Source organism: Gavia stellata, chromosome 1, assembly GCF_030936135.1.
Source record: "Gavia stellata isolate bGavSte3 chromosome 1, bGavSte3.hap2, whole genome shotgun sequence".
NCBI classification, from domain to species: Eukaryota; Metazoa; Chordata; class Aves; order Gaviiformes; family Gaviidae; genus Gavia; species Gavia stellata.
The window spans coordinates 20,456,794-20,477,965 of record NC_082594.1 but is presented as its reverse complement, the minus strand read 5'-3'; the positions used below and the strand labels follow the sequence as shown (position 1 = coordinate 20,477,965).

The 21,172-nt window shown below is 38.2% G+C and overlaps 1 protein-coding gene across 1 annotated transcript in view; it reads left to right on the top strand.

The window, feature by feature from the left end:
- Window positions 1-21,172, top strand: part of MICU2 (mitochondrial calcium uptake 2) — a 150,408-nt gene that overhangs the window by 64,683 nt on the left and 64,553 nt on the right. The window contains exon 2 of the mRNA XM_059825530.1: window positions 20,835-20,982. Within this exon, the coding sequence (XP_059681513.1) occupies window positions 20,835-20,982 (148 nt within the window). The remainder of the gene's footprint in view (window positions 1-20,834; window positions 20,983-21,172) is intronic.

Sequence of the window (21,172 nt, the reverse complement as noted above, 5' to 3'; positions counted from 1 at the left end):
GTAAAATTCAGGGCAGTGAATTAGGAACGATACAATCAGATATAAAAGGATTTAGAACTGTTTAGGTGACTGGGCCAACAGCTGGCAAATGCGGTTCACTGTGGAAAAATGTAAAATAATTAGTCTGGGAGCAAGAAACCAAAGGAAACACAGTGTATGCTGCAATGGAACAATCATCCAGCACAGTGACTAGGAAAAGGATTTGAAGGTTATTGTGGAAAAATCATTGAAACCATGAGGCTTGTGCACAGCTGCAAGAAAGGTTGTATCGGAGGGATAAAATACAAAATAAGAGGCGATACGGTTACAGGAGTGTTAGGCTCCATCTGGAATACTGTATATAGTATTGGTCACTGTGACACACAACAAAGATACTGTTTGGAAAAGAGTGCAAAAGCACTAACAAAGATAAATATTTTATGTGTAAAGATCAGGGAAGATTATTTAGTAAAACAGATACATATATCCTTTTTTCTGTACAAGATTAAAAATGAGGAATAATCTTAAAAATGGGGAAATAGAAATGGACAACTTAGAACTGCATAGAAAGAGTGATAAGGATCTGGAATAAATTATTTCAGAAAGTCTGTTGGTATGCAGAATATACATAAATTCTGTAGACTTTGTAAGGAGAATTAAAAGGAATGACAGTGATAAATCTGTGATTGAGTTTTTAAATTTGAAGGCCGGCACGTTAAGCTGTTTTCCCTTCCCTCTCCTCTTGAAGATTTGTGACTTGGATGACCATGGTTTTCAGACTTATTACAGCTTGTAATTGGGAGGGAGGGGCACACAGTTTGTATCTATGAATCTTCTGTGTCTCCTAAGACTGTTTTTAAGTACATTGGGGAGCACCTGAATTCTTCATGCTGTGTATTAGGAATAACGTGTTCATTCTGCCTGTGCTTTTCTGTGTTTAAAAGTCCTGCAACTAGAAGTTGAGGCTGACTCTTTTGTGCCTCTGTAATGCCATTTCAAGATAATGATGCACTTACACAGTACGCCATAGGTTTGGAAATGTGTTTTAGAGTGTTTGCTGTTTTGTTGACCTTGGTTCTTCCATTTAAAAAATTGGGGGAGAGAAAGCCAAGTGTATTAAAGAATATGGCATTCAGAGGTTATGTAAGTGGTAAAATTATGGTTAAGAGGAGAAAATATGCTAAAGCAATTAAACTATTTTAAGTAAAAAAACTTTTTTTCAGGATTCAGCACTTGGCTGGTTGGGATGCTTAGCGTTTTGTCCCCTCCCCCCCCCCCCCCCCCCCTTTCCTTAATGCCTAGCTAGCTGTTGCAGCAAGACAGCATGTGGATAACTCCATAGAATTCAGTTCTGTGGAGAAAATTGCTTCACAGATTTGAGCTTAGCTATCCACATCTTTGGATCTAAACCAAATGCAGCGGATCAGTGGATTGATGTTTGAGAAACCAACTTGTCAAACTTGGTGTGAATTGTTAAATCCTCCTGGGATCCTTTTCCACCTTGATACCCTGCTTTGAAAATTTTGGAGTTATTTGGTCCCAGCTGCTTCTCTGTGGTCACATGGCTGCAGCGATGAGGACAGTTCTGCGATAGTCTGTGTTCAATGTGCTGGGGCCATTTCTCTCTAAAGACTTCTGTGGAGGTACACAACAGAGCCCAACATTCAATAGTTGATGTTGTGATTCTACTTTTTAGGTAGATACTCATGGGACTGGAATAGACTACCTCTGAGGCAGGCACCTAAATTCCATATACATTACATATACATTACCAAGGGAGTAGAGGAGCTCGGAAGGGGCGTTATGAAGCCTGGGAGCTTTGTAGACAGCAAAATGAAACCAGTGTGAATGGCAGTAGTACTTCTAATGTTAACTCTGAAATGGTAATTCAGTGCAAGTTGGAAGGTAGCCTCTCATTAAAGCAAGTCGCTGAGTGTTGGGTAGTATCATACTTATGTGAAAGGCAGCGGACTGTTTCTTCTCAGCTCCCACCGACTTCCAAACCACCGAAGAGCCTGCCGTACACATACTGCTGACATGCAGCAGTATGTGTGTGTGCATGTTAAAAGAGATCTTGTGGGGTCGCAGAGCTGTTTCATCTTGCAGCTCCATGCAAGTCCTGCCGTGTGTCAGCAAAAATCTGACCGGGTGCTGCTCTGATTGCTGGGGTGTGACAGTACCCCTTCACTCATCTCAGCTGGTGTGGAGTGGCATAGGCACAGACACTGATTTGCTTATGGCAAGGCAGATTTAGGTCTCTCCTGGCAGCATGCAGAAATAGAAATTGAAGGACTTCAAAAATCAAATAGCAACCTTGCTATCTGCAGTATAAAGGCCTCTATTCAGCCTTTCCTCATAGATCATGGTTTCTAGACATACTTATTACTTACAGTTTTATTTCCTTTCCTGCTTCTATCATCCAAGTCACTAATGAAAATATTGGTTAGAACAGGGCTTAGGGCATTTATGTGATGGCTGCTAAACTGCCAGTGTAGTCCTCAAAGATAACCCAAATATATTGCCTTTCCATGCTTAATGCTGACACAGACACAGACTTCGTGTATGTCATGAAGAAGGTTCTTTGTGACATTGTCATCTGTATCATAAGCAAGGTGTCACTTTTGCAGTAAAAAGCTGATTTTGACTTTCCTGTAGGCTGAGCGGTTTGCTTCCCAGTGTCGTTCCTCTGCTGTGTCAGAAATCTGCTTTTAGTCATCTGACTAGGAACTGTCAGCAGATTAGTTTGTTGATGGGAAAATCTTGGTGCTGCATATTAAGACAGTCTTGGCAATCACATTGTATTTACAGTAGCTTCATATATACAAATGTTTGATTTTAGAATTGAGAATAAGGTTAATATAAACCAAATTCCTATTACATTTTTCCTTCTCATTTTTAAAACTAGCAACTTTTACAATATGGATTTCTAAATATAGGTAGAATTACTTTAAAACAGGTCATTAAAAACTTTGTGACTTGCCAGAAGCAAAGTCAGGCCAGTGGTACCTTTTTTAAATTATTCAGTATCTGTAATGGTTTGTAATGGTATGTAATGATGGGACAGCAAGTCAAGCATGGTCTGAGAGGGAACCGTCTGCACCATCTCCTGTAGGAGGCTCCACAACAAGAGCAAACTGACTTTATTTGAATAAAAGGTGGAAACTTACACAGAGAAAATTCAAGCAACTAGTGGAGACAGTACAAAGATATTTGTACGCACATCTCCTCTGTCTTCTGGGTCCTTGCTTTCAGCAAGCTTGATGACCGAGAGGTAGCAAGCTCTGCCTCTTCCCTGCTTAGTCCTGAGGAAGGTCTATCCAAACAGCCATATCCATGCTGTTTTGCACTACTGTAACTACACTTCAAAACATCTTTGGCCAAGAAGAATTTCTTACATGAAGACTTGAGCCCTTCTGGGAATGTGTTAGTCTGTTCATGAATTGCAGGCATTAGTGCTGAATTAGAACTGCTTCTTTATCTAAAGTTCCCCCGATACCCCAGAGTGTAGTCAAAGCCTTGCAGAAGTTTACTATAAACTGGTACCGTGTGAGAGAATCATACTACTTTACTCATCTGCATTTACATACCTTTAGGTACCTAACTGAGGAACTTGGTCTTTAAGTCACTCTGGAATCAGTGGGAAGAAGCAGCCTCCTGTTGAGGATCTCCACAGTTTAGATAGCAAAAAATGTATTCTGTTATTAACACCCCTCCCAATTAGTGGAATTCAGGAACAAATCTAAATCAAAGATATCTTTTGAAATGTTCATCTTGAATAATTAAATACAAGAAAACCTGTTTTTCAACCACATTGCTTTTGACCCACTTCTGAAAGCAACGTCACTTCAGATTGTTTCCAAGAGCTAGAGAAGAGTGACATATATAATCATTAGACTCAGGTCTGAAGAGCTTCAGATGTTACTTTAAAAATGGTTTGGCATCATAAAACTGCTCTAGTTGGATCAATGAGATCAATGAAGTGTGAGAAAATAGATCAGTTTTGAGAAAAACCATGTATAGTTTAATTTGAAATGTGCAGCTGCAGTTTTGCAGAAAACAAAATATATAGCAAGCACAATGCTTTTATTCAGCTTAAAGTGCAAGCATTTTTTTCCAGCTATCAATTTACAGCTTAAGATAATGGATTTTGGCAGTGTGCAGAGCTATTAAGTAATGTTTATTAAAATGGATAAGAAAGGACTTAAGAGGTGGCCTGTAAAAGAGAATTTTTAAAGGACTGTTTAGTGGAATAAAGAAATAGCATTTTCTCCTAGAAGTAAAGTTTTATGTCCCTGGATAGGTCATTAATGAAAAAGATGGTGGTGATATCATCTTTTTATTTAGTACAGTTTGTGAAGTGATATGGAAACTGTACTTATGGAGGTTTTTTCACCTCTACTGTGAGGCTGAAAAACTTAGGTGTGTTAAACATCTATCCTGGAGAGAGAAATAATCAACTATATTTAAGTTTGCCTCAGTCACAAAACTAGCATATAATTTGACATGAACGTGACATTCCCAGGGTCTATTATCCATTGTGCAATTCTTCACAATAGGCAATAGATGTGTGAAACTTCATGCCAAAAGTCATTAAAGTCACTGAAAGTTTGCATGGACTCAAGGAGATGTTGGGTAAGTGCCAGAAAGTGATATAACCAAGGGTTGTTAAATACATAGAAACCACATCCAGTTCAGGATGTCCCTGAGCTCAAAATAGATTAATACTGAGAGAATATTTTTATTCCTTCCTAAGCATGTGCTTACGGCCAGTGCTTGAACTGATGCAGGCACACTGCTATTAGATTTTTTAAGTAAAATATCTGACTCATTCAGATGCTCTAACCTTGCAGCCGCAGACTATAAGGAAGGAGAAGGGATGTTGGATGAGGTGGACCTTTGGTCTGACCCAGTGCAGTCATTCCTCCGTTCTTCTGAGACCATCTCTGACCAAATTCGGGAAGACATTTAAATGTTTTCTAAATAAATCTAAGGAAGGGCTAGACATATGCGTGAGTTCAGCTCTGAGTATGAGCTTAAGTCCTACTGTATATGTGTGCATTTATTTCTTTTTCTGAACAGAGGTGCTTTTGAAATCTGTATATCTGCTAACAGGTCACAAAACTGAAATATCCCAACTGGCAAGTCAAGGCTGTGGAGCACTGCAGAGCCTTGGACAAAGGGGTGTTAACTTTCTGCAGTTAGAAGCAGGGTATCTGTGTAACTACTTTAAATTAATATTTTATAATGGAATAAGCTTTAATGTCATATATCCTCCAAAGATTTCCCCATTGAAAAAATGTAAATATTACTGGATTTACCAACTGATTTTTATTTGGACTGACTTCTATTTTCACTCTATTTTTCATGAGCAATAGAATTTTAAGACATGATGACATCCAAGCTAGCTATGGAGTTTGTGCAACCCTGTATGACTGTTTGCAGTAAGGGGTATCCTGGGACCCTGTTATTCCTTGCTGATCTTCCCCAGAGGTCTACCTAAATGCAGGTGATGGCAAGGAAAGCTTGAGCTTGACTGAGACCATGGCCTAGATACAGACCTAAGCAATGTGTGTTTCTCTTTCATTGTCAACCAAAATGAGCAAGGTGTTTCCTAAGCACAGCAAGACCAACACTGTAACTGGTTTCTACCCAACTCACTACTGGCTTCAGTGTTGACTTTTTTTGTGCCTGGAACTGCTTTCAAGTTTGGTGGTTGCAGAATAAATAGCATCTCCCTATTCTTGACAAATATGGGGCACCTGTGATCTTCTGACATCAAGAAGCAGAAGTCTTACATGGGCAGAGAACGGGGCGGTGGGGGGTACATGACACGACTAGGTATATCGTCCTTTTTGCTTTCTTCTTCCATTCAATTGCCTGGCAAATGCAGCAGACCAACAGATGTAACAGAATTAGCATCTCTGACAGTTGGTCTCAAGAGCCTAGTATTTGATGATATTTGCCTCAAGTTTCTCTGCAGACTGAGGCTGTATTTATTGAAGAACTTAATGGAGGAATGTTTGGCTTCCTATTTTACATCTTAAAAAGCCAAATCTGTTGTGCAATGTGAGATTGAGCACCAGTTAGCCTTACCTCCCATCTTTTTTTCTTTCCAGTAGGGAGATGGTTGGGAAAACATAGAAAAGACTGGCGCAGAGAAATAAACTTGCTTGAAGTGGGTTACATTGTAAAAGCTTAAGCTAAGCCATTCTGTCTGTCCAAAATTAATTCCTCTCTTAGTAATAAGCCAATTAACAAAGGCCAGCGTTGGATTTGAAGAACTGTTTGGTGGTGTTGCTAATAAATACTGATTGCATTGTCACATTTTAGTATTGCAAAAAAGAAATGGCATTACTATCTCACATGCTATAGATAAATGTATAATGTCCTTGTTTTTAAAATTAAGCTAATTCTGCATTTTTATGGTTGGTCCAACTCGCCTGGTCTTTGCTCTTAACCTGTTCTGGGCTCTTTCTCTGTCATCCTGAAATTTTGTGGCAAATGGTGAATTAGCACACGAAGGTCGTTTTCTCTGAAAAGATACTGTGGAGAATTTCAGCAGCGTCTTGAATTAGAAAATATGTTTAGCATGGTAAACATTCTGTCTTCATTGGTTGTGTGAGTTATTTCCAGCTTAAGTTTTATAAGACTTTCACAAATCATTGGAAGATTCAATACGTTCTTTTACTTAATGCGTGTTGGAATAGGTATCCAGCTACAGATCCAGAATGAATCTGGTTTTTGAGGATGATGGTTAGTACTAGCTAGAAATCAAGTCATCGATTTGTACTTTGAAATTCTGAAATTATAGTGCTGACTAGCGAACCTTCTCAAGCAGAGCAGGGGAAAACTAACTTGCATTATTTTTAGTTACTACCATAAACATTTACAAATAAGCAGTCTGTCTTCAAAAAACGTAGGCATGCCTGAGGTCTTAGGATCTCTGAGAAATTGTTTTTTATTAAAAGAGGTTGGACTTCAGCATTAGAGTTGGAATGTAGCATTAATGTAACTCAATCTGAGTTTTACACAATTTTGTCCTTCTTGAATTAAATGCTATAGTCAAAAAATTTCACAAAAGAAGTCTGACAAAAGATAATCTTAAAAACTTTGAAGAGGAGGAGAAGACAGAGTTGTATCAGATGGAGTTCTGGACCTCCCAAAGAAATGTGATGTTTGTGCTAATAGTCTGCTTCCAAGAATATGGCAGCTTTGATAAATGCAGCAACACTGATAACCACTGAGGTCTTGAAAAGGAAAATCAGCAGATGCTTGATGACCTGCTTAAATAGTACTACAGCCTCTACAAAAGCCGTTTAAGGTGCAGCCAGGATGACTGAAAACAACTTTATCTCTGGTACAGAGGAATGTAGCACAGAAAAATGGATGACCTACCAGGTACAGGTTTTTGCTAGATTCAGATGCTGCAGAAAAGAAAATTGTAGTGCTGCATTGTGACCTTACGGTCTTGTTGAAGGTGCAGCAGTGATGGGCTTTGAAGGGAGGACTGAGAAAACATACTTCAAGTTTCATTGTAGAAGGAGAGTTCAAAATTAGAGGATGGAATTTATAAACACTAGTAAAAAATGAAGGGCCGTTACAGCTCTGCTGTAATCAGGAATACACTGGGTTTACACTCTGCAAGGGCTCCAATTAAAATAAATATTTGTCTGTGTTACCTTATTCACAGTGTTTCATATTGAATTAATTTCAACTTTCAGGATAACTTCAACTTTTGGGCTGAGTATTAGGTAAAATTTCTTTACTGAGAGAGTGGTGAAACACTGAAATAAGCTGCCCAGGGAGGTGGTGGAGTCACCATCACTGGACATGTTCAAGGAACGTGTGGATGAGGCATTGTGGGACATGGTTTAGTGGGCATGGTGGTGTTGGTTGATGATTGGACTTGATGATGTTACAGGTCTTTTCCAACCTTAGTGATTCTGTGATTCTGTGATAACTGTTACTGAAACGACTGAATGTAAAAGGGATTTTTTTAATTTCTCTGATGTAAATCTAATGTCCTGGACAATCATCTCCCTGATGCCCAGTTTAGAGGTAGTAAGACATTTTCTTTTTGCAAGTAAAGTGTGTATATAAATTAATGAATGCAAGTTTCTGTTACCTGCTGTTGGTGCCCTTTTTCTCATCTGCTCTGTTTTCTGTGGTTTTTCTGTTACAGGCTGTCAAAAACTGATTTTAAAAGTTCTGATCTACATAGCAATCTGCTGGAACTTTTACGATCATTCTTACCAATTTTGAGTATGATGCATTTTACAGTCTATTGAAAAAATATTACAAAAATCTTTGAGTAAATAATACGTGCTTGGTTCAAAGCAAGTATGTCTATTTGAATAAGCAGAATTGTAGATTTCTGAATTCTTGTTTGGAGTATTTTGAGTTTATTGCGAACGTTTTAGTTTTAGAAAAGGATGTTGATGAAAATGTGCAATTATAAAATGGGAATATCAGAATTTAGGTAAAAATTTCTCTGTGGTTTCTGTTTTTCTGGACAATGAGTGGCACAGCAGAACCGTGCATCATACGGGTTTCTTAGCTGTCTCTTTTCATCCAGTCTTTCCATGTGTAATGTCATGTGTCAAATGAAAATGCTTTAGAAGAAAAATTCCGCATAGGTAGAAAGTTTAAAAAAATAAGCAGGACTAGGAAAAATATGTCTGGTCATTGGTAAATATAGTGTGTTTTAGGACATGCAAGTTTTACACATAACATTGTCTCAAGATCATTGACTCCTACAGAAAACAAATCATTTGTTTAGAAGTGAAGTCAGCAGCTTTATGGAGAAATAAATATAATTTTACAACTTAATTACAGTATAAACATTTCTTGTGGTGGCAATGACTTTGTTGTTATTGTTGTATTAATCTTACAGGACATATGGATGTTTGTTTCGGTACCTCCTGGGACCTGCTAAATCCTCTGAGCATAACTCTGACCCGTCTTCTAAAGACCTTAACTTGTTAGCCATTTTTCATCTACGTGACTAAACCTTTAATAAATGGGGAAAAAAAAAAGAAAGAAAAAGAAAGAAAAGCTTTTAAAGAGATTCTGTTTTCTTTCTTTTACATGGTATTATTGTCTGATTAATTTACCACTGTAGAAGTTTTATCTAACAGTGTTAGTTCACTGTATTTAAAAGTGTAGAAATTCACACTTCCCAGATGCTATTGAATGCTTTGGGAGGTTTGGTGGTGGTAGTCTTTTTCTGTGGCAACCTAATCAGTTAACTCCCCATCAGTCATGGCACCTTTTTAAGTACCAGGCTCTCTGAGAACTGAGAAAACATCTTGGTGTAACATAGATAATAATGGGTTGAAAATCAGATAGACTTTTTGTAGAGTAAAGTGTGTATTGTGACAGATTCAGCTAAATATTTATTTTGTTTTCAATTTCGTTGCTTATTTAGAACCTGGAGCATATCTGGCTTTTTTTTCCATTCTCTCGTTTCTTTTTGCTATTTGCATGTGTCTTTGACTTGGAAAATTTTGTTATAAAAGTGCTGGAGGAAAGCTTAGAAAACATGTTTTTTCCCACGGAAATTTTCAAGCTTCTGGGGGAGCAGTAATGTGATTAGCTCTGTAATGTTCACATTATCACTGAAGGGAATTCTTACTCTTTCTGAACACAGTTTTCCTGACTTTCCAGCAATCTGTCACATCTAGGATTCTTATATATTTGTTCTTAAGGGAATAATACTTTTTGAGTATTGCCTACTATTTGGGCTCTTCTTTATTTTAAACAGTGAATTTTTTGTTTTTTATCTTTTTAATTTCAGAATATTTATAGCAAGCACTTGTGTAGTTGCATGCCCTTTTCTCTTTTGTTGTGTTTTGGTTTTGGGGGGCTTTTTATACAAACAAACAAACAAACAAACAAAAACAACAAACCACAAACTGTAAAATTCCTCATTGCTTTACCAGTAAATGTTTTTATGTAGCTTTGCTGTGTAAAGCCATCAGATGTACAGTGACCTGTGATAATGTTAATTACGTGTGTGGATTAGAACAAGAGCCTTAAAGCACCACCTTGTAGATCTTGTGACCAAGGAGAGATCTCTTTTCATGAAGAATAAATTCAGGGCTCCTGTCTCAGTTGAGCACCAGCCAACAGAACTTTCTTCCAAGATTCCCCACATTTTTGAACTATCTGAGTTTTCTTTATGTCAAAGCCTTCAAAAAGGGAGACGCTGAAATTTGGATAAATTCATAGCAACTACAAGTTTCTTTTAAAGTGTTTGCAGGCTGACTAAATAGAAGCACTCATTTACAGAGACCAGTAACAGCTAGCATATATGATGCTTGCATATTTAAGATTGTCATCTTTTTTTTCATTTTCTGATAGTATAATACAAGCATTTTTAAGCCTTATGTAGGCATCCAGTTTGGTTTGAGTTGTATTTAGTCTTCTATACGGAAACATAGTTCTTAGTCCAGGAAGAAGAAGTCACAGGATATTTCTGCTTTGGGGGTGCTTGTCCTTGGTAGAGAAGTAGTTGTAAGTCCATAGGTTCTGCCGCTGCGTTGTTGGTTTTGATCAGTGCTGTGTTAGCCTGGTCGGCAACTGCAGCACAGGGTGTATTTCTTGTAATGCAGTCCCAGTGTTGTGATGAAAACTCCCTGGCAGGGCAAGTCCAAAGTACCTAAATGAAAAATTAACAGGATTCACATTTTAATGCGTAACTATATTTGGCACGCGGCACGTTTCAGAGAGTGATATGGGAATCTAAGGCTGTTCTACATCTACTTTTATGGAAGGCACCATGCATTCAGCCACCGTTTAAAACATTTTGGATCTGCGAATATGTTAACAATAGCGCTTAAACAAGATTGGTATTCTGAAACGCATTTCCAAAACATGCAAGCAACAGTCTTCTCCAATGACAGGGAGGCATTTTCTTGCACAGTGTTTTCCTTGAAGCGCATACATTGTCTGTAAAATATCATGCCAGTGTAATGCCTTTTCGGGAATGCTTGGGGCACATTGTTGCAAATGTAGGGTGTACAGAACTATGGGAAGCGTATGTTGACAGAGGCACTTTGAAGTTGTTTCAAAAAGCTTGTAAGACCAATTCTGGTAGTTTCTGGTATTCATTTTGGATTTTTTACTTTTCTCCTCCTGTTGTCACTAAACTCCCTACTATTTTAATTCCCATTCCATTGTATTTACCACTTCTTGCTCAGCCCTTACACAGATTATGGTAGCCATCTTCTTTCTAGTTTCTTTTATTCATGCATGGATATGGGTATATTCAAATCTGCGTAACCATTAAATGCTAACACGATACCTCTGTTTAATTACCAAAAAAAAAATTCTTGAAAATTTAACCACTTTGAGTTTTTATTATGTAATGCTTGACTGTCTTCTTACATACTGCTACATCAAATCTAGCTCCCTTGTCCTCAGCTTTTCATCTCTTTGATTTTCTTTTGAACCTGTACTGCTCACTTTACCAATTGGAAAGTCATCTCCCCTTTTTGTCATCTTCTCCCAGTCTTGGTTTTGGACATGCATTCTCTTAGGTCCTTGTGCTTAGGTCGTCTACTACATCTACCATTAAACAGTTTATTTTCTCCTTTAAATTCTTACTTATAAGCAGTGAGTCCAGAATTCATTTGTTTTCTGCTTCAGAACGAAAACTGGTCTAACATTCAACTACCTACTGTTAAACCCATTAACTTTTTTCCTGTCTGTACAGTTGTTATAGGACCAAGCACTATGACAGTAAAAACCTTTTAAAGCTGTAAAGCATCAGGTAAATATATAGCACCGTGCAGTTGGCATGAGTTGGACTGCAAAAATTCCTACGGTTTGAAGTTGTACTTCTCAAACTCGAAGATATATAGTCCCATTTTGAAGGGCTTGCAGTTAAAACTGAACCGCCATTTAATAAATGGATTCTCTCTTGACGTAGTTCAGAACAGATCAAGTAGGCCTACTGTCTGAGTTACCCAAACAAAGCAAGAAGCTATTTGAAATGGGCATATGGTTTCCTTCTACAGCACAAGCACACGTAAGAGGTGAACTCCTATTAACTTGGAAAGTCCTAAAGATCTGCAAGACCGGAGTAAGCAAAAAGTTCAGATGGCTTAGAACCTCTCCCAGCTCCTTCTGAGAAAGTGTGCCGAGAGACACTCCATACATCATTTGAATTGAGAAGGGGGAGGAAAATAAAGATACTATAGCATTTTAGAGGCACATAGTTAAGCTCCATGTATTGATTACACATTTGCACATAGCATCTTTCAAAAATATCTAGCTTTTCTTACCTTTAAAGGTAAATGTATCTGTGTCTTCACATTTTAACTGCACTTTAATGTGCAGTGATTGATTGAAAAAGATCAGTGAGAAGTAGGTACAACACATTTTCCACTTAAATCCACTGACTGTCAAATACAATAGCAGTGTGACGAGCTTTCCGAGAAAGCTGTATGAACATGTTTCCTGGGTGCATTGCCTTTGAGGCGTCTGTGTGGTCCCTGTGCCGCTCTGTATGCATTCAGTACTTCTGCTCCAGTGTATTCGAGTGGTGTGTCAGCCTCAGTAGGGGAATGTGTAAGTAGGCTGGTGTGATAACTTGCAAGTTGAGGTGTAAATGTATGGTTTGTTAAATGAACTGGTTCTCTGGCTTGTTAGAGCTTGGGTGCTTTATCTGCCTTCATTATATTCTGGTAGGGGAAATGTGGTAGTTTCCGACTTCTTTTTAAGTTCATGTTTAAAAACGAGCTCTGCTAAGGCTGAAATTTCTAGAATTGAATAGTGAAATTTAAAAACCTTATAAACTGAGACTGTTTTCTGTATTATCCTTATATTTGGGTTAATTCTCCATTTGGTATGGGTTCTAGTAACAGCGGAAGATCTGCTCTGTGTGCACTTTAGTCTGAATTCAGTGAAATACAAAGAGTGGGAGAGAAAAAATAAAACCAAAAATGTCAGGGGTTTAGATGGAAGTAAACTGTTCAGCTGCTGCTTCAAACGTAACTATCACTAATTAGTACTAGCAGAGCAGAATTGTGTGAGCAGCTATTTGAAGGAAAGAAAGGGAGTGGCACCTGTTAGTGCATAGAAAGGGCTTCATCTAATTTTGGAGTATTTATATTCAGCAGTGTTAAAAGTAGCCAAACATAAGGCTATTGCATTCTCATTTTCCGCTTGTCCTTCTTTTAGCAGTCTGTTCTCTGTCTCAGAAGTAGTTCCTGAGAAGGTATTTTAATCTTTTGTCCCGTTCATATTTAGGGATTTCAGGGCTGTTAGAGCTTTTAGTAATGTCGTTGTTTATTTAGTTTCACATTGCTAAACAGTCATTCAAGTACTTAGAACTTACTTCCAAACAGAAATCAGTGCCTTTTTTCTCTTCTTTCCTGGCTTACTTTATGTCCAGGCTTGCAGTTTGATCTGCAAGGTCAAAAAATATAATGTTGAAAAAAGTAATACAGATCAATTAACTTCATAAGAACATTTTGCTTCTGATCTTAAGTTGTTAACTTGATATTGGTTTTGGTAACTGCTGCATTTGATCGCGACTGCATAATACATGGCTTTCTTTATTGTGAAAGCAAAAATTACTTTTGCACATACTTATACAAGCTTTCTTCAATACTATGATCTTGAGCTTTCTGTAAGTCACATATTGCTGTCCAATTTCTTGTCAAAACCCTTTTTCATCTATCAATTACTGCATCATATGAAACTTTCAGACCTTGAGCTCCAAGCATTATCCTCTGTGTGTTCAGCATGCATGCTGGGTATGTTAACATGTGCAGCGGGTTTTGAGCTTAAGTTACATTTTCTGTTATTTTGATAATTTCAAATTGCCTTGAGTTGAAATTGAGATACAATAATGACACAAGTTAACTGTAAAGTTTTTTCATCAGTCTTACAGAAATCTGATACTGAGTTGCTAAATCCATCTGTAGATCTAGTGTGAATTAATGGATCCAAACCTAAGGCTCCCAGAGAGCCTCCTGGCACCAACTGGATTTTAACTGCATCCTACATGTTGGTTTAGTTATCCATATAGCAGGTAAAATGAATGGTGCAAGTTAACTCTTCCAGATCAGGGAAGAAAAAAAAGAGCATTGATCCTCTTTTCAGAGGAGGAAAAAAAAAAGTTTTATAGCTTAATTTTTTTTCTAAGGGAAAGTGGAAGAAGGTGTATAGATAATGGAGGAAAGAAAGAGTCAAAATAAATAGATTACATGGAAAGGAGTAGAGTGAAGAAAGAAAAATTATGTTGGGAAAAATTAACTGGAGAATGTAAACTATTTTATAAGCAGGAAAAAATTAAGATGGAAAACATATAAATGGTGCAGGCACACCAAAACACCAAATTCTGTGCAAAGGGGAAAAAGTGAAATGAACAGAAGTGGAAGACATAATTTTAAATTTAAGGAAGAGATAAGTTTATATGCTTATTTTAAATAATTTCTGACTCGTAATCAGCTGCAAATGTTTGAGTTTGTACACAAGTACTTATATTTTGAATGGATGCAGAATTTGCTTAGCAGTGTTACCAAAATCGCAGGTAAGGGTTATCAAGGTTTTATTTATATAACCCTTCATTTTTACTTAATGTGTTTTTTTAAAAAATTTCAAAGATGCAGTAAATAGAAGGTTTTTACTTCACTTAAGCTTGCTATTTTTCATACCAAAAAAAATCAAAGCCAAAAATTGAAGACCATGAATTCCTTATCAGCATCCTAAATTAAGAGACTGATAAACAGATTTGTTACATCAAGCTGAAAATTAATTGTAAGGAGTAATGTTGTTGCTTTTAGGCATTTCTCAGTGCAGGAAGCCAAGAAGGAAACTATAGTCTTCGGTAATGCTTACAGACGCCAGTAGCTGGTCAGCTGCTGATCCCTTGCCATGTCAACTGCAGAGGGAAACACTTGCATCCTTCTAGACCCCTTTTTATGTCATTCAATTCTAATTTACCATCAGCTATTACAGCTTTACCATGGACATTCTCAAGTTGGCATTGAAGGCTTGACATAAAACCACAAAGGCAACTAAATTCCAAATTAAAGTTGAAACTTCATTCTTAATTCACTTGGTTGTGCAGGGGTGCTGTGGAGCATGGGGGAACACCCAGCGTTTGAAGCCCTGGCCTGTACCCACGCACAATAGAACAATTAAGGATGGAATTTCAGCCCAAGCCTTAACGTTAATGCAGCATAGCTCTTTGTGGTTTGATTTCTTCTTATATGGCACTGTTAAAGACAAAAATAAGCCCAAGTCAATCTTAGAGTGATTTTAAATTATGCTTACAAGAATCTTGCGCAAGTAATAGATTCTTCTCACCCATTGTCTCTCAGTAAATTTGAATTTTTGTATCCTGCTTGCTTTGAGTTTGCACTGTTGGAAACTGCTGAGGTGTTAGATTACGGGTACCTTAATATCTGAAGTCCAGCCTTAAATACATAATTGTTTCCTACAGTATACCTGTCTTTACTTGAAACTCATTTTGTGGAATAGAATTAAAGAGGAAAACTCTGCTTTTTGCTCTGTACATGCATTTTTATGAGCAAAATGAGCCTTGACAGTGTTTTTAGAAGCATCAGGAATGTCATATCTTTTTTATCTGAAGGACTCTGTGGATGACTCAGGAAAAAGTACTTGGAAATTAGTCAGGACTAAATGAAGTGGGAGGAATACTGAATTGTTGAGAGAGCGCTTAGTCCCGTATGCATGCTTTAGATTGGTACTTTAAAAGAAGATCAATCTTAATATTAAGTGATGGAATCAGCCTTTTCTTCAAAACATAATTTTTATTCAGTCTTTGGTTAGGCATTTGGAATAGTGATTAGAATAGTTATTTGGTCATTTATCCCTTCTCAGAGCAAATGAGAGTTATGCTTCTAATCTTTTTCCAAAAATCCATAGCTCTACTTCTTCCCATGTATTTTCATCCTTTGCCAACTGCCTTCTGAGAGTCAGGCACCCCTGCTTGCTGAAGACATGGAGAGATATGTATTGGTGAAGGAGGGGGATACAGCTTTTACAAGTGCATGTAAGCTGCTTTTGTAGACTTGACTATATTTTACACTTAGCCATATGACATTGCTGTACCTGCTTCAGGATGCCTGTGTCCCCTTTTCTGAGACAGTAGATCTGCTTTTGCTCAGGGTTAGGGACTGTCCTAAACCATAGTTTCAGGAATAACTTGATCACTGCCAATAGTAGTCCAGAAACAGCAAAATAATTTGGTGGAAAGAAGCGATATAGCTAAAGCAAAGAGCTTGGTAATTATGCTCCAGAACACCTTCTGAAATTATTATTTTCATCTAGAGAATAATCATAGTCAAGTGTTATGCTCATATTGTTTATTTAGGTTATGAGAGTGGTTTTGTGTGTTGAAATGGAGAAGAACTGAAGCAGAACTGAGGTCGTATTTGGCAGTGTGGCTAACGAAAGTGTGGTGACCAAAATATGAGAAGGACGTCACCCAAAGCTTAAATAAATGCTGGCAGTATGTTTAAGAAAGAAATTAAGAAGAGTAAGAATAAGATCATCAGTACTGATCTTTAAAGGGCGAACATCCAGCTACATTCAATTTAATTAAAATTGCAGAAATAATTGTATTGAGTATTTTTGTTAAATCATAAATTATATGGCTTACACCTGAAGAGCCATCACTCTTTCGATGTCGTTACAACTTGATTGTGAATTTCTAGTCTCTGATGCCAAATGTAGCAGGTTCAAGTCCTTAATTGGTATGAAACTAATTTGAACAGTATTACTGTTGGTTTTGGAAAACATTGTGAGAAAGATGGCAGTTAAAAGGCCTTACATCATCACGATGCACTATTTAGTGTGTGGCCAATGATGTTACCTGCCTTCACTCTGGACAATAAAAATCTCCATATTCCTTATACACTTTCTGGTCTGGCTGAAGCATGGAACACCTCTGCTGCCACCTCTTCTCTGAGCTTCTACTCTCCAGTACGTTTGCCCAGATTTTCATTCTCTGATGCAATAAAGTTGTGCAAACGAGTTTGGTGGGAAGGAAGGTCAGCTTTTTTGTGTTACTCCATCCCTCCCTGCATCTTTTGAACTGTCTGTCCAGACAGCTAAAGAAGTCGCTGTAATTGCGCTCCAGAACTGCCATTCTCACCACTCGTTATAAAGGGAGCCTGGGTTTACCACAATGGAGATGCTGGTGGTGTAGCTGTATGAAACTCCAGTGGAGAACCCAGCTCAGTCATCTTGATAACTTCTCCGTAGACACTAGCAGGTTGCTATTAGGTCCCCCCAAAGCTTTCTCTTCTCCGGGCTGAAAAAGCCTGGTTCCCTCAGCTTCCAGATGTTCTGTAGTAGAAAGGATCTTAATAAAAACTTTACTTTTTTTTTTTTTATTAGGTTTTGTGCAGAATGCAGAGACATTTGGGGAAATTTCAGCCTTTATTCTCATAACTGTTCGAGAGGGGTAAAATTTATTAGTGTTTTTTAAGTATTTTGATAGGTTTTTTTATTTTGTCTTTACATGTTTCTCTCCCAGACCTTCACTAAGCTCTGCCTTGTGCTCCTGTGTAAATTAAAGAGCAAAATCATGGGAGATGAGATGATTGCAAAATTTTGCTTTCATTAAGGTGCTCTTCAGAGTTAATATGTGAATTTGTACCTATCTATTTCAGTTAAAATTGTGGATTGCTGAAGTTCAGTGCTTTTATATCAGTAACAAGTTTAGCTTTAGACATAATTCAGACAAATACTGCAAGACTTAGGAAACTTGAAAATCCAGATGGTTTGAAGATATTGTAGGATTAGCTTGTTACTCCTTGTCTAAACTTTTGTATTTGTGCAGAAAGACTGCTTTTTATTCCATAATTTCAGTTAAAGGACAACTGTGAAGCAATTTTCCATTTTTCTTAAATTTGCCGTTGGGCAAAAATTGCTCATGTTACTATGAGATGGAGATAATTTTAATAAGAATGCTGCATGTTAATACCCAGCAACTATGAACTATTCATTTGATATCTGCAACGTCTGTTGAATCTTGTTAACTAAGCAATTATGGAGTCACTTGTCCCCCAGAGTTTTTAAAAAAATAAGGCAAAACTACTCATTACATTAGCTTTATTTTTAAACAGTATTTTCCAGAAATACAGATCTGAATCAGGAACAGCAACAGGGCAGCTTATGTTGTAGACCATCATGAAGCTCCCTACTGCGTACTAAGAAGATTAAAGTGGTGGTATTGGTACGAAATGGTCGTAATTAAAACAAAGCAAACCTTGGCTTCAGATACACAGAAGTAGTCCTCATTCTCCTTGCATATCAGAATATGACTCTTTTCATTCTAAATTATGAGTATTTTGGCTTTTTTCTTGTTGTTGGTCCCCTCCCCTGTATTCATTGAAAACTGAGGTTTGAGGGAAGCACACGTGCTAAACACGGAAACTAAAATTGACTGTAACAAGGTGCTTGTATCATTCAGTGAAGTATTTTAACAAGTGCTTGATGCTAACACAAAGGTGCAAGGCATGGGATTAAATGACAAGTTGCAGCCTTCTATTTAGAACTACAATTAAGCATAATCCTGGTAATAATTGCATCCAGGCTATGGCTGTAGGTTTGCCTCTTGTAGCAGTTGTCTTGAGATCCCCAAACTGGATGAATGTATGGTCCCCCTGTCCACTTAGGGACCATGATGGATGATGGGTAGAGAAAAAGGAAACCAATGACACAAAGTTGAAATGCTCCATCCTCTTCTCTGACATCTCATTGTCCACTGAACTGGTTTTTCCCACTTTTCTTCAATGGACTGGGTATTGGCCACAGCTTGAGGTCCATCCTCCTGTTCCCGGAGTGCTTCACATTCAAGGAGTTGGTCATTACTCTCAGACCATGCTGGGTTCCATAATTTGGAGTGGCACATCTCAATAGCAGTCCTCTATCTTGTTCCTCTGCCTAGTAAGCCTGTCACTAAACGTAATGTTTTTTATTTTGCCTTCAGAGCCCAGTCCAAGAGCTATAAGCTGTCGTGTTTGTATGTTCATCATACCAGCTAGCTCCCCTGCTGTCTTTGCCACTTCATACCAAAGTCCAGGCATGTTGTCAGCTGGGTGAAGGAAATGTAACTGCTAGTGCTTGATTCTGCAATTGTTTGAACTCAGCAGAGGAGACTGAATTAGCAGTCCCCGTCCTGGAGGAATAGCAAGTTAAAACTAAAGTCTCAGAAATCTGATCACAGCTTTTAAGCGGTTCAGAGAGTCCCATTCCCTTCTTGCATGCCCACTCCCTGGATGTGTGCACACAAACACACAGGCAATCCATTACCTGCTATGCTATTTGCAAATATCCGTGCACGTTCCCGATTTTTGTAACAAACTCCCGTGCCAGTGGGTGCCTGTTACCTTCTGTGTCACTATAACCAGTGCTGACTTCAGCAAAACCAAGCGAGGTGTTCCCACTGGTCTCCCCCCTCTTCCATTCACATACTGTCTGCCTGTCTGTGTCCCACACTTCGCCCCATGAACACACTCAGCACAGCGGACCCTGTGTTTTTACATCAACTGGTGAGACCCTCGCTGCACCTGCAGCTAGTTGGAGCGTAACCAGGAGTAGCTTACACTGTCCTGTCTCAGGAGTAACCCAATTTGCAAAATGCGACATACACAAGCAGTATACTGGACTGCTCAAATGCCAAGCAGTCCATAGGAATGATCCAAAACCTGAAAACGGCATAAACAAATAGTGATCATTTGCTGGAAGATGTGATGCAGCACCTCGGTAGGCCATGCCGTAGGCTGTACCCGCTCATCTGCATCACACCCCGAGTAATGCCATGGGCACTGACCTAGCTGTGGAACCGCCTTGCTGTTTACTGACTTGTTTCAAGTATGTTCAAGTTGAGATTTTGGTACTTAACCTTGGATTTTCTTGCTCTTCCTTCACTTTCTCATATCTTTTAACAGTCCTAAAAATTTGACTGATGCTGCTGGTGGTAAAATTGTTCTGTGATTAATGTTCAAATACACACAGTGTGTTCTGAATTTTAGAGTGTCTCGTTTTCCAGTTGTCACTTACTATCTCTGAAATCCTAAAATGTAAACATCTCCATTTCAATGTGTCTGTGTCCTCTCCTGCAAGTAAGTGCTGTTACTACTCCTCATTATTGTCAACTTGTATGATTTCAATCATGAGTCTCTCAATATTTAAGGAGGAGGGTTAGAAGTTTTTTGAATGCTTGACTAGTTGAATCTTTGGGTGTGGTGATATGATCTCTGACTCTTTTCTTGGTGTTTTCATTGCTTATCCCGTTTTTCTAACTTCTCTGAAAGATAGGTCCATATTTAAACTAGAACATCATTATTCTCCCATCTTAGGAGTTGCTCCACGACTTGATGATTAGCTTCAGGAGAGGATCATTTGCACAGATGCAGAGCACATTTCAACCTTTGCTGAGCCAGTCACTAAGCTGGCAAAATACTATTTGCTGTTTGGTCAGTTTAGTTTTTTGTTGAGTTAGCGAGCTGAATTTGGCTCAGCAAGAGTCCAACAAATAGCAGAGCTGGCAAACGAGGTGCAGGACCATATGGCCAAGAGCAGGGGAGTGGGAAGCAAAGGCAGCCTTTGGTGACAGCAAGCCATTAATTTGGCTCAGCTGTGTTGTTAAAGCATGCTCTCAGTGAAGCCAAAAAATACTTTGGATGTCGCATAAGCACATCATTCATTAAGACCATGCTAGAAAAGCTTTAATTCCTGGTAGTCTCTTGTTGTGGCTACCCACAAAATATTGAGGTTAATCAAGATCAGGTACAGGATTCTTTATAATTATGGAGTTGGTCTACAAATGCAACCATCTTTCTGCATGGCTTTTTTTTCTGTTTCAGAACGAAGATGTCATTAATGCAGAAAGGGACGAAAGACTGTCTCTTCGGAAGCATCGCTTCATGCATTTTGCATCATTGGAATATGAAGGAGAATATTACATGACACCAAGAGATTTCTTGTTCTCAGTAATGTTTGATCAAGTTGAACGTAAGTTGTTTTCTCATCATTGTATTTGTGAAGGAAAAGAAACTTGCAGGTCCCCTTAAAGTTGTAATTTGCAAATCACTGGGATAAGATCCTTTATCTGACATAAATCAGCACAAGCCAATTTATAAATGTTGTGCATATGGATTCTCACAGGCACCACCACCCTTTACACCAGTGAAGTGAGGCTCAC